Below are 14,321 nucleotides of genomic sequence, written 5' to 3' on the forward strand. Positions count from 1 at the left end.
GAAAGACGATGAGAAGTGTTTCTTCAAGCGATGATGATGGGAGCGATTTCGCAGTTATGGCGAAAATAGCAAGACGACGAGGAGTGTTTCTTCAAGCGATGATGAGGGGAGTGATGATGATGAGAGCTTCTACGCAGCTACGATGAAGGTAGTGGAGATGGCTAGTGGTGCTTTTTCTCAGCGTCAAGGGGAGCTTCTCCTTCAATGGTGGCAATGACAAGGAGAGAGATAGGCTTGTGGGAAGGAGGGGAAAGGGAAGGAAGAAGAGAAAAGGAGAATAAGAGTATTTTTGAAATCATATTTTACTCAATTTCTTTTGACTAGGCATAGTATTGTCTTAATATAATTTTTGGATGAAAAATCTTGAATTTGGACGGAAACTAAAATTGAGAAAGTAATACAGGTGAGCATTCGGTCGGTTCGGTTTAAAATCAAATCGAATCGAATAGATTAAAAATTGAAATTTTAGTATTTATAAAAATCAAACCGAACTGATTTTGATCAAAAATCGAATCGAATTAAATTGGTCTGATTCAGTTTAATTTGATCAGTTTAAATTTTTAATAAACTTTTTATTTTTTACACTTTATTTTTAGTATTTTAAAATTTAATTAGAATATTTTAATTTTAATATGATCTAATCTCTCTATATTATTAAAAATAATATATAATTATCACTAGATCGGTTTTTTTTATTTTTTTGATTTTTTCTGATTAAAATTAAACCGAATCGAAATAATTAAAATTTTTAAAATTAAAAATCAAATCGAACCGAAATGAATAAAAAATCGAATTGAATTTTTAAATTAATTCAGTTCGATCGATTTTTTTGATTTGAATTGAAAACTACTCATTCCTAAAAATTAAAATATTAAATTCTAAAAATTAGAAAAATAAATCGATTAATTATGTTATAACTCATGAGCGATATTATATTGGATAATTTATCCTCTAATATTATAATTACTAATAAAATCCAATTATTAAAAGCGCCCGTAGAGACAATCGGCTTAAAATTTTAATTTTTATATAAAAATATATATCTAATTAAATAAAAATTTAATGAGTTGAAGTTAATAATTTAGAATTAATTTTTTATTAAATCTAATTCTAGTTAGTTTATATTTTTTACTCTCATTTGCTAAATGTAAATACTACATTATTGAATATTTTAATATCCGTTACTGTTAACTGCAATAATAACGCACGAGAATTTAGCTGAGGATATGTCAAAATTTTGGTCCTTCTTGTGTCTTTTCCTGCGTTCATCAATGACTTTAGAAGTTGCCATATCTTCCAACTTTGGATAAAGTAGCTTGAATGTTGTTTGTCCCCACAGCAAAACTTCCAAATTTACGCAGTTGATCCCGTGACCAGCATGAATCCTTCAGTCTTTCTCACTGTCAACGACCACCAACGAATCCCCAACTTCTTACTTCTCCCACTATATAAATGCAACCGTTTCCTCTGCACAACTCACACAAACAAGCCCTTGAGCCCTCTACTATAACCAGTCGTTCACAAGGATACTATCAAGGCAAAATGGCTAATGCTGCTAAATTTTCATTACTGGGGCAGATTCTTCTCATAACTCTTTGTTCTCTTAGCCTGTTTTCCAATGCCTTTACTTCTCAGCAATATAGTGATGCACTTGAAAAATCCATCCTTTTTTTTGAGGGTCAGCGCTCAGGTGCATTGCCGCCGAACCAGAGGATGAAATGGAGGGGCAACTCCGGTTTGTCCGACGGCTCTAGTTATCATGTATTTCAAACTCTGCTGCAAACTTTCATTGGTGATCGTAGAATGATGATGAATGAGCATGTAAGCTTAGGTTTTTAATTTGTTTGGATTGAATTTCAGGTGAACTTAGTGGGTGGATATTATGATGCTGGAGACAATGTCAAATTTGGTCTCCCTATGGCCTTTACTACTACATTGTTGGCGTGGAGTGTCATTGAATTTGGCGAGTCAATGCAGAACCAGATTGAAAATGCCAAAGCTGCCATTCGTTGGAGCACTGATTACCTTTTAAAAGCAGCAACTGCCACTCCGGGTACCCTATATGTTCAAGTAAGCAAATAATTTAATTGCATATAAAAATACCAAAAAGCATTGCTCAATTTCAAAATGAAGCTAATCAGGGTAATGGCTGGTACAGGTCGGAGATCCTAACTTAGATCATAAATGCTGGGAGAGGCCTGAAGACATGGACACACCACGCAATGTCTACAAAGTGAGTTCTCAAAACCCAGGATCCGATGTAGCTGCTGAGACAGCTGCTGCTTTGGCTGCTGCTTCAATTGTTTTCAAAGATTCTGATCCTTCCTATTCTTCCAAATTGCTTCATACAGCAATGCAAGTAAGTTTTCCCAGCAACCATTTTCTTGCTTTTTCTCTGATTTCACCATTCCCATTTACAAAAAAGCTTAATTATTTTGATTATGCAGGTTTTCGATTTTGCTGACAAGTACAGAGGTTCTTACAGTGACTCTCTCAGTTCGGCAGTCTGCCCATTTTATTGCTCTTATTCAGGATACCAGGTAAGAAAATCATTTGCCTAATGGTTTTCAGCAATCAACCGCGGTTATTGTCTTCATCCCAGCACTTGTATGCAGGACGAGCTTCTCTGGGGAGCATCATGGATTCATAGAGCCTCACAGAACGGCTCATACCTGGCTTACATCCAGTCAAATGGTCACACAATGGGTGCCGATGATGATGACTACTCCTTTAGCTGGGATGACAAGCGAGCTGGGACAAAGATTCTTCTTTCCAAGGTTCTACTCTAAAACTGAACTCCTGCTTCACCTAAAAATCTTCAGGTTATTTAAAGCTGAAGCGTTGAATCTGTTTGGGTTTTCAACAGGCATTCCTAGAGAAACATGTAGAAGAATTTCAGTTGTTTAAAGCACATTCAGACAACTACATGTGTTCTCTAATTCCAGGAACTTCTCGTTTCCAGGCCCAATACACACCAGGTAAGTAATTTTAATTTCCTTCCCTTCTTCGCCCTGTCAATATTATGATGAACCTGACATAAAATTTTACACTAATCAGGAGGGCTTCTCTACAAAGCAAGTGAAAGCAATCTACAATACGTAACTTCAACATCTTTCCTCCTCTTGACATACGCTAAATATCTTAGCTCAAATGGAGGAATGGTCACATGTGGAGGTTCAACTGTGACAGCAGAATCACTCATATCACAAGCCAAGAAGCAAGTGGACTATATTTTAGGAGATAATCCAGCAAAAATGTCATACATGGTGGGTTTCGGAAACAGGTATCCACAACATGTGCACCACAGGGGCTCCTCTGTTCCATCTATACGCACACACCCAAATCGCATTTCCTGCAACGATGGGTTCCAGTACCTGTATTCTAGTTCACCCAATCCAAATGTCCTGGTTGGAGCCATACTAGGTGGTCCTGACAATAAAGACAATTTTGCAGATGACAGAAATAACTACCAGCAATCTGAGCCTGCTACGTATATCAATGCACCATTTGTTGGTGCGGTTGCTTTCTTCTCGGCTAAAGATTAACCCTATGTTCGGACATGCATGGTGCGGTTGCTTTCAGGAAGTTTGATTTACTTTTATGTTGTTGATGATTAGTTTAGTAGAGAAATCAAACTTCTCCCTTAAAAGAAAGATGGGCATTTAGGTGTATCTTCCTAAAAGTTTGGAGGAAAATATGAAATTAAAAAATATAATTTTCCTTTTCTTTTTTTTTTTTTTTTCTCTCCATCCTCTTTATTTTTTCTTTTAATTTATATTCAGACCAAAAAAAAAATTAAAAAACTTTATTATTTTTCATTAAATTTCACATTAATTTAAAATAAAAATAATATATCTCTTATAAAAATTTTAGCTACTCCTCTCACTTGAAATAATTTTCACTTGAATTGACTTTTAGTTTGAGCATGATATTAAAATTTCTATAAATATATTAATTTTCTATTTTATTAGTTAAAAAATATTCATTATAGTAATTTTTATTTTTTATTTTTTAATTAATTATTAATAAATTATGTTCTTTCAATGATAATATAAAATAATTATTTGAAAGAGTAATGTAACGATCATGATTCCGATAGCTTTACTTTTATTTATCGAGAAAATTATTTTTTAGTTTCTAAAATATAACATAATTAATAGATTCATTTCGATCTAGTGTTGAATTTTGATAAAATTAAATATTAAAAATAAAAATATTAAATTTTAAAAATAAGGGACAAATCTATTAATTATATTACACTTCAAAAATTAAAAAGTAATTTATTTATTTATTTTTTAAAATTTTTTGCTTAATTTGAGTACATTAGTTTTATCTCACATAAATATATTTCAATCTCAATGATTCTCTTTTCAATAATTTACTAATAAAAAAATACAATAATTATGAGAGAGAAAAAGTTAATAATAAAACAGATTTTTAGGAATTTGTAAAAATAATTATTATATTTTAATAAATATAAGGGTAAATTGAAAAAAAAAAAACTCTTAATATTCCTTAGGTGAACTATAATTTTGAACAAGTCAAAATTTCAAAAGTGAAAAAGAAAATGTGGATGAAGAAAGTACAAGATTTTGCCTAAGATTGGGTAAGAATTTGTAAGAGTCCCTAATTACTGTAAAATTAATTTTTTTACCAAATTAAAATTATAAATTTTAAAAAGAAACATTTTAATTAACTCATTTAAATGACCATCTAAGATTTTTCTATAGCGTGAGTATTTTTTTCCTTTTATTACTATTAGTTTTTTCTTATTATCCTAACGTGCTTAGAATACAACTATGTACGATTTTTTAAGATTGCAAATTCAATTGAAAAATTGCACCAAATTATATTGGAATTAAAAAAAATTGATGTTATAGAAATTAAATTGTACTGAATCCAATTTATTTAACTATTTGGTTATGATTTTTTGTCATACTTGACTTTTACTAGACTATGCAGCTGGTGAAATGGATGTAAGGATGTAATTCAACCGAGCCGAACTTTATAAACTTTATGTTCGTTTATTAAAAAAATTTTAAAAATTTGAATTTGAACTAATAATTAGCTCGATTCAAAAATTAAATACTATAATTAAATTCAATTCGAATTTGACTCATGAAAATCCCGTTTAAACTAATAACAAAATTAATTCAAGGTTGAAATCAAAGACTTTTAACAAAATTTAATTAATTTAAAATTTTAAATATTAAACTTTTAAATTAAAAGGCCATAGTAAAATTAAAAATAATTTAAATAAAGTTTATTATAATTAAAATTTTAATTTAAAATATAATAAAAAGTGAAAATAAAATTTTTATTTGTAGAAGAGCTTCTATTTCTATAAGATTCCGATGTGGAATAAGAGATGTTGATTCAATAATTTATATGAATCTTCAAATAATGTGATTTGAATTTCTTATAAATATTAGCCCAGGTTTCTTAGCTCCATATCGAGGAACTCATTATCATGTTAATTTGAGGCGAGGAAATACACCAACAAACTGTGAAGAGCTTTTTAATCTTTAATATTTATTAGCAAGAAATAACATTGAATAAAATTCAAATTCAAAACATGGAATTTTCAAATTTATGAATTTCAAATCTTAAATATTAAATTCAAGATTTAATATCTAAATCCAAATCCAAATCCAAATCCAAATCCAAATCCAAATCCAAACGCAACCTAATGAATACATCAAATTGTATACTGAAAATAATTTATCTAAGAACATATTAGAAATCCCGAAAGCTCATTCTCGGATCCCCTCTCCTTGCAGAAGCCCGTCCTCTTCCACCTCTCCCCCTTCCTCTTCCTCCCCTACCCATGCGTTTGAAAAATGATTTACCATGCTTCACCTCCACAAGTGAATGAAGTAAATCATCACAAAGAATGCAACCAATGTGCAAAGTAGCTCCATCTTCCAATGGTGTTGTGTTCTTGTTGAAGTCCACTTCTATGATTGTTGAATCACACTCAGGGCAACGTTCCCTAGTAGTGGCTATCCGATGAGCACCCTGAGGGAGCAAGACAAGGCAATTGCACATATTGCAATAAAGTCTCCACTTGGGTGCACTTACTGGGTCCAAAACAAGCGTTCCACTGCATTCTGGGCAAGCACAAACTGCTTGAGCAATCAGAGAATGTCGGCACGTTGGGTGGGGGCAGAGGAAGCATGGCATGCCTGCTCCCTTTCCTAGCTTGCCAAAATTACCACTCTCACTTGCACCAAACAATTTATCTATGCCTTCAAATGGGGGACTATTGTAGCAATATGGACAAAGTGGGAACGTCTTCCCTTCTGGCCCACCCATGGAGAATAGCAACAGCTCAAAGTTGTCCAAAGGGCATGTTAGTTCCTTGTATAGCTGCAAGATTGATTCATTGACACTAGGATGTAAGAAAAGATCATTCATTTGGTGTCTTGTAAATCGTCAAAGAATGTCAGGAGGAACAGTTGTTAATGATTGCTTATTAAATATAAGTCTAAGACCGTGTAATTTTCTGTGAAAAATCTACTATACCTTGATGGTGCCCTTCTGAGGAAGAAAATAAACATCCTCACATGTACCACAATAAAGACGTGATGGTAGAGCTGAAATGTACTTCATGTACCTCAGGCACTTTCCACATTTACTAAGAACACGGCCTGAGTCAAAAAGTTGAGAAAACTGTGCTTCAAACAACGAGTCCATCTTGTCAATCTGCATCACAAGAACAGACAGCTAAAAACTCAGTAAAGAAGGAAATTAACTTTTACATATTTAATGTTCTAAACTTCTATTACGGCAGTTGAAATGTGAAGTTGTACAATTAAATCAGAGAAATGGATGAAAAAGAAAATATCATGCGTAAAGCAAATTAGATGCCTTCATTTACGGTTAAATGGATGCCTACAATTATTTTATCAGAATTTGAATGACTGTTGGAAATGATATTTGTGCATTTCATTACTGAAGAGGAAAATACAATATTTATGTACAAAACATAAATATTTGCTATAATTGTGGTTTCTAAAACAGGAAAATCTCCTCAAATTATGCTACCTATTTACACAATATATTTGACCTTCCAAAACACTCCCCTCAAGTTGGATCACAGATAATTGGATCACAGATAATTGAAGGAGATTTTCACACCAGAATTTCATAGGCAGGGAGGTCTTAAACCAATTTCATCCAATAATTGAAGTACCCACACCACTTCATGCACTGATAGTGCTTAACTTTGTATTCTAATTCAGCACTAGATCGAGAAACTATTACAGGACACAAAAAAAATCCTATATAATATATTTTAGAACCTGCCCAATCAACATTTGAAAAAATATTCTACGTTTAAATGCCCATTACTATACAATAAATCTTGCCCTGAAATCTGTTTCAAATAACATAAAATTTGATCCAAAGCAACCTTTGAGAAATAAGCAATGTCGTCCTTTATCTTCAAACAACTTATCATCCTCTGCTTGTAATATAAGCTTGATTCCGGAGTTGGAATTTCAAATTCCCTACAAAATCTCCGTTGGAATCTAGAATCTCAAGACGAGATTCTTAGATAAGAGTAAAATAGTATTTTCACAAATAAATTTCAATTGTATTTTTTCAAAAAAAATTTAATAAATCAAATATCTAGTGGCGGAAAATGGCCTTTTGGGCACCAAATGTGTTTGTGGCAATACGGTTTTAAATCGCGGTCACAAATAACAAAAACGGGCCTATAACAACTATAACATAACGGTAACGGCTTAAAACTACACAATTTTTAAAATAATTTATAAAATTCATAAAATGAATTGATATTGATAGATATAAGTCAAAATAATATACACAACTATAAAATAGATACAAATACATCAAATATAGACTATAAAACTTAAATTAATTATCATTATAGCAAATTAATGAAATGGAATTAAGCAACAAATTGCAAATCAATTTTATTTTTTTTTAGAACCATAACTTTTATTAATAAAAATTTATTTTGACTTTTTTAACCCCAAAGCTATAATTTTTATTTATCATAATTGATATAGATATTAAATTTATGACTTGTCCCAAATATTAAAAAAATAACAAAAAAAAAACTCAAATATAAAACTTTTTATCAGTTATTTTATAATTAATTTAATAGAATAGATTTCTAAAATATAGTTTAAAATAAGAAAAATCATACAATCTTGAAGATTGAGAAAGCTAATAGCTCACAGTATAATTCAAATCCTCAAATTGAATTTAAATGTTCTCCATAAATGACTTCCTTCAACATGTCTAGTAACAAAGTTGAATGGTCCAACAATTCAAGTTCAGCTCATGTTTCTCAGGCCAAGCCCATTTGTTATGATAACATTGAGCACACAATGTTCATTAAGCACAGATACTGATCTTATATTATTGATGGATATCTCCACCTGCAAACATTTCAGGTTGGACAGCTTTCACAAAATACCGTATGCAACAAAGACAAAACTTTGCGCAGAATGGTTTGAATCAAGTGCAACTCAGAAAATACAAGAGCTGAACCCTTGTATCCAGGCCAGCTAAGTCAAGTTCAGCACAAGCCTCTCCCTCCTTTACCGAACAAGCAAAAGAATAATTTCGAGGTATGGACTCATGTAGAAAGATATCAAATCATAATTTTGTCTAACCTGCTTAACAAAGTAACAATATTTTTGCTTGAATTGTTGGAGTACATGCTGCACAAGACGCGAATGATCCACCTGGCCCTTGGCAATAAGTGTAATCTGTTGCTCAATGAAACTACGAATGTCAGGTAAACATAGATCCGGATCAATACACTGATAGCCTCTTATCAGGGTGATACCTAATGTAGTTGGAACCAACCTCCTGCCAGCTTGTACCTGCAATTTGAAAAGTGAGAAAAATAAGCACTGCTGGGAAGCAAAAAAAAAAAAGAACTAAAAGAAATGAATAAATAATCACAGATAATGTTTCTCCTTGTTTAAAAAAAAATTCACAAATGCTGTAAACTACATGGCACAAATACAATACCAGCCTGTCTGCCTTGTTTTTTTCCCATCAACTCTGTACAAAAAAATAGAGGAAACAGAAAGGGCAGAAAGATTATGAACAGCTTGGTAGCAATATCAATGTACCTGCACATAATTACGTTCGCATATATTGTTTATATGTACAGGTATTGATGCATCTGTGCCTATTCCATTCTTCTCCATCAGAGAAATCAGCTCACTCTCGCTGAGGTAATCTGGAGGAACAGTTTTGCCCTGCAGATTTAGAAACATAATTATAATGTGCTATATAACAGTGTATCACTTTCGTCATTTTGTACCATTGTTGACTGTTATCACTATAAGTTAGGAGTCTATTTAGTATTAGTATTGTTTTAGAAGTCTATTTTAGAATTCTATTTTAGAATTTGTATTTTATTTGATTAGGAAAACTCTCATAGCTTATATATAATACTACTCATTGTGAATGAAATAAACACAATAGCAATATGATCCCTTTTGTGACTACCTATTCTGATATTTAGAGACCTATCCAAACTGTCTCACTATCTAATAATCACTAGTTTGTTACTTTTATTTATTGATTGTTGCACTCACATGACTTGGATTTATTTGACAAAATCAAAGAGTGAAGCGATTTCTTGTTTTAATCATTTCACAAGATGAATTATACTCAATTTGATGCCAACATAACAGTTTTGAGAACTGATAATGGCACAGAGTCTACGAATAGCAGTTTTTCTAACTATCTATAATCTAATGGGATACTGCATCGAACTAGTTGTCATTCACACTAATATCCAAAATGGTATTGCTGAAAAAAAAAGAATAGGCACCTGTTAGAAGTAGTCAGATCTCTTATTTTCACTGTGAATCTTCCCAAAACCTATTAGGAAGATGCAGTCTTAGCCGCAACTTATCTCATAATAGAATGCCTCTGAAAGCTCTTGCCTTTAAAAGCCCTTTAGAAGTGCTACAAAAGAAAAATACTTACATTATTTCACCAAGTATTTGGATGCACGAGTTTTGTTCATTATAGGACAGCTGGGAAACTAGATCCGAAGGCTCTTAAATGTGTTGTTGGGTACTCTCCCACACAAAAGGCTTACAAGTGTTACATCCCTATCCAGAAAATATTTTGTCAACATGGATGTTACATCCACAGAAACTGAACCTCACTCCAATATTACCTCTTCAAGGGGAGAGCAACGAGAGATAAGAGATAATTCTTAGTTCTATGACCCAAGAGAATTTTAATTGAGAGGAGACTATTGTTGATCAAGGAGAACTAATTGAGCGTTTGGACAAACTGAATTTAAGGAGATACTCAAGAAGAGATCAAATAGAAATAGAAAAAACTATTGCGCAGTCTATTCAGTATTAAGAATCTTCCTCTCCTCCATCTAGAGAGTTCTCTCTAATCATTGAGCCTAGTGATGATCTAAATAAACCAACTGCTCAAAGAAAAGAAATTAGGCATTGCACTAAACACCCTATTTCTAACTCTCCCTTATGATTCTTTGTCTCTATCCTATAAAGTCTTTGTTTTATCTATTTCCTCTCTGTCTATCCTATCGAATTGAAAAGAAGCTCTCAAAGATTCTAAATAGAAAGAGCAATGGTTGAAACAATGAAAGCCTTTACTAAAAAGACTTGGGAGTTTGTATCTCTTCCACCTTGAAAAAAAAAAAAACAATTGGCTGCAAATAGATGTTTAATATGAAACACAAAGTAGATGGGTTAATTAAAAGATTCAATGCTAGACTAGTTGCCAAGAGATACACTCAAACCTATAGAGTAAATTAGCAAGAGATATTTGCCTATATTACTAAAATAAACTCAATCAGAGTATTGCTATCTTGTAATGCCAACTTTAATTTAGACCTATAGCAATTTGATATAAAAAATGCATTTCTCTATAGAGACTTAGAAGAGAAAGTGTATATAGAAATCCTACTGGATTTGTAGAGATTTTATTCTTTGCCTTTATTGTAAATATTTCTAATTAGATGTGATTTTTTGTGTATAAATACCTAAAACTTGTAAAGATCAAATTAATTAGAATAGAATCTGAAAATTTCTCCAAAAATTCTTCAACCATCAATATAATTACTCTCGAGGAACAAAAGCACATTACAGAACTAGAGAACAACGATTAACCCCTTATTTTCCCCAGTTTTCTTCCTAGAAAAGGGTATATATACATAAACAAACTAATTTCACATAGAGTGAATATCACGCTGATAGAATAAATACAAGGATTTAAAAAAGGTTGGTAGGGGAAAGTCATGGATGAGTAAAACCACTAAGAAAAAAAAGCTATAGGTGATAATTAATCAAGGCCAAAAGGGGAACATTATAGTAATCTACCTAGATGCTAGAATGGGAATGTTTATGAAAAATTTAAAATTAGCTATAACGTATGATAAAAGGGAAAAAGTGAGGGTAAAACTAAGTTCTTGAGAGAATTTACGACAACAATGATGCATTCGAGAAGCAAAGAATTACATCTGCAAATCAACTCTTTTACTCAACTCAACTAAGCCTCAAGTCCAAACTTGTTACCTTTTCCCATATGGGCCCAATTCCTCCATTATACTTGGACTAGAAAATCAATTTAGAAAGATCTATAGTTGTTGGGCCTTAATGTGATTTCATGCCTGCATCTTCCTTTCACATCTCCCGCAGCATCGAAGTGCTCAAACCTTTAAATTGGAGCATTTGCTAATCCATAATTCACATGCCCGAACAATCCCAAATCTCCCTTCTCTAGACAAACCATCAATAGATGTCACATCCACCTTCCTACCAATATTAATTTGTTGTTCAATCCATACTTCTATTTTCACATAACCATCTTAGCATCTTCACTTTTGCCAAACTATCCTTGTGTGCATGTTATTCTTCACCACCCAATACTTTCTACAATATACAAATAATACACAATAATCTAATACCTGTCCAGTAAAATTTTCCTTCAACTTAACTGGCATTTTATGATTAGATAAGATGCTTGTCATATTTTGCCAATCCATTCATCGTGCTTTAACTCTAGAGTTCATAGTCATCAGACTTCCTTGACTCTTTGTACTTGTTAAATTTGAACCAGCTCTAACTCACCCCATAAGCTCGCTCAAGGGTAGTAATATCTAAAGCCCTTATACAATAGTCTAAACATCTGAAATAAGAGCTGTTTAGGAACTTTGCAACATCTAGGTTAAACCCACCTTGATAAGTTCCTACTCTATTGATTCGATTCTCATATGTGTACTCTTTTTTATCTACTATATTATTCTAAAAGAGGTACAAATATTTATATACAATAGTCTCTATGACTGTAAATTCTAAATAGGAACATATCCCTATATTATGCTTAGGAAAAAAATATTTACATACCATACATTTGACTTTCTATAACACTCCCTCTCAAGTTAAGCACATATGTCAATCATGCCTAACTTATTATAAATGTAGTCAACCTTGAGCTCCATTCAAAGATTTTGCAAAGATATTGCCTAATTGTTCTCCAACCTTGGGATAGCTAATGTGTCCCTTATAAGAACTTTAGGCACTCCTCCCCTTGAACTAGCCTTTAGAGTGAATTAGGCCTGATCTAAATTTAACATGGTATTAGAGCCTCCCCACCGTTGTTGGGCCTCCCTTAATATTTCACGCTCCAGTGAAGTTTTGGGCATGAAGGGTGTGTTGAATTGCACATTGATTTGAGATAGGATAGGAGTAATGTGCCCTTGCTTGAGCTAATTTTTGGGTGAGTTAGCCCTGATCCAAATTTAACAAAAACAAACCTAGCCTATGTTCAATTAACGGTTTAAACCAAACTAGTCAAATGGAGAAGTCAACTACAACTCAATCTTGGAAGATCTTCCAATCTCGGGAGATTTTGGCTAGCACCTATTTTAGTAAAGGAAATTTGTCTCCCTTTCTAATTAAGTTAGATAAATTCTAGAGTTATGTTAGCTTAATTTTCTTAATTAGTATCCTTTTACTTTTATTTCTGTGGAGAAGCAATTATCTATAGATAGGCCAACATGTATTGCATAACTTGGCCAACATGCTGCTGAATTCTCATCAACCTCGAGTCCTGTTATGTGAATCATTCAACTTCTTTGTAGCAATTCATCTTATACAAGATTTTTGGTTCCTACATATCCTTCTTTTACATTAATTCACCTATTTAAACATAAAAAGAACACCTAAAACCCATAGTTGGACAAAATTGTCTTTTTACACAATTTGGCAAAATCTTGCCACAAACCAAGAAAGATTAACATATATAGACATTTCCAAGAATATAACTCTAAAATGAGTATGAAAAGGAAATTATTATTTTAGTACAATTTACTCAAGCACGAGACCTATAGCCTTGAAGACGACTCAAGTACCAATGAGCTAAAGCCCATTGATGAAAAGGAAATGATTCATATGGCTGAAAAACTAACTCAATTTGGACTGAGATTTAATTAAAAGGAGCATATAACTGATAAATTTTCACAAATATGTAACTATCAAACATGGACATCCGAACAATACCTCATAGAGATCCACCTTTGAAACTTCTATTTTCTCACCAATTGTAAACTGAGGGAGATTTTTCTCACTTACTGCCAACCATGGCATGATACAGGTAAATCCTTCTACTGTAACACGCTTGCCTATACAATGGAAGAACTCTCCCCCAACAGAAAATTCCACCTTTGTCCTGAAATGCATCCATGTAGCAAACCATAAGAAGAGATTAGCAAAAATTAGCATATAATCATAAAGCTAATAAAGATCAACATTAGAAACAAAATGAAAATCAGTTGCAGACTGTTAGGCTTCTGCACTTACTGCATTAGAAAGGTTAAGAAATAGAGAAATAGGGAAGAAGAAGAGATGAGAGAATTGGAGGAGAAGAAGAAGAAGAAGAAGAAGGGAATTAGAAGTGAGGAAGAGAGAATTGAGAGAGAGAATAGAGAGAGTTCTGAATGCCTACAACAGATTCTCCCTTCTCTGTTTATTAGTTGAGCTGATGAGCTCTTCTCATAACTGTCTAACTAACTGAGACAGCTGTCACAACTGAACAAGTAACTACTCTCTTTCACCTCTCACGTGATTCTCCCTCTTATATCTCCTCCTTCTATATGTGACACCGACTTGCAGTACCACAAAGTTGGATCAAATTGAACTAACATGACCGTTATTATAGTTTTTTCTGTAAGACACCTTGGACTTCTTTCTTCTTATAATTTTCCCGTAGTACACCTTCAAAAGCCCTGGTTCTTGACCCAGTCTTTCTGGACTATTGCCATCAAGCAGAAAATCTTAACT

The 14,321-nt window shown here is 32.7% G+C and overlaps 2 protein-coding genes across 5 annotated transcripts in view; one reads left to right on the plus strand and one right to left on the minus strand.

Moving 5' to 3' along the window:
• The first annotated feature begins 1,460 nt into the window (after window positions 1-1,460).
• On the plus strand, window positions 1,461-3,732 carry LOC110622550 (endoglucanase CX). The gene is made up of 7 exons (XM_021767101.2): window positions 1,461-1,761; window positions 1,861-2,070; window positions 2,159-2,359; window positions 2,448-2,540; window positions 2,616-2,777; window positions 2,867-2,978; window positions 3,058-3,732. The coding sequence occupies exons 1-7, from the start codon at window positions 1,543-1,545 to the stop codon at window positions 3,543-3,545; spliced, it is 1,485 nt and encodes a 494-aa protein (XP_021622793.1). The 5' UTR covers window positions 1,461-1,542; the 3' UTR covers window positions 3,546-3,732.
• Window positions 3,733-5,567: 1,835 nt separating this feature from the next.
• The window catches only part of LOC110624128 (DNA topoisomerase 3-beta), a 40,487-nt gene continuing 31,733 nt past the window's right edge, over window positions 5,568-14,321 (minus strand). For 3 of the 4 annotated variants that reach the window (XM_021769236.2, XM_021769249.2, XM_021769242.2), the window contains 5 exons: window positions 13,542-13,710; window positions 9,117-9,245; window positions 8,649-8,861; window positions 6,526-6,705; window positions 5,568-6,369 (listed from right to left, as the gene is read on the minus strand). In XM_021769236.2, coding sequence (XP_021624928.1) covers window positions 5,737-6,369; window positions 6,526-6,705; window positions 8,649-8,861; window positions 9,117-9,245; window positions 13,542-13,710 — 1,324 coding nt within the window. In that variant the 3' untranslated portion in view covers window positions 5,568-5,736. The remainder of the gene's footprint in view (window positions 6,370-6,525; window positions 6,706-8,648; window positions 8,862-9,116; window positions 9,246-13,541; window positions 13,711-14,321) is intronic. The other variant, XM_043950999.1, reaches the window with a different exon arrangement.

The sequence above is a fragment of the Manihot esculenta genome, chromosome 1 (genome assembly GCF_001659605.2).
Source record: "Manihot esculenta cultivar AM560-2 chromosome 1, M.esculenta_v8, whole genome shotgun sequence".
Taxonomy (NCBI): domain Eukaryota; kingdom Viridiplantae; phylum Streptophyta; class Magnoliopsida; order Malpighiales; family Euphorbiaceae; genus Manihot; species Manihot esculenta.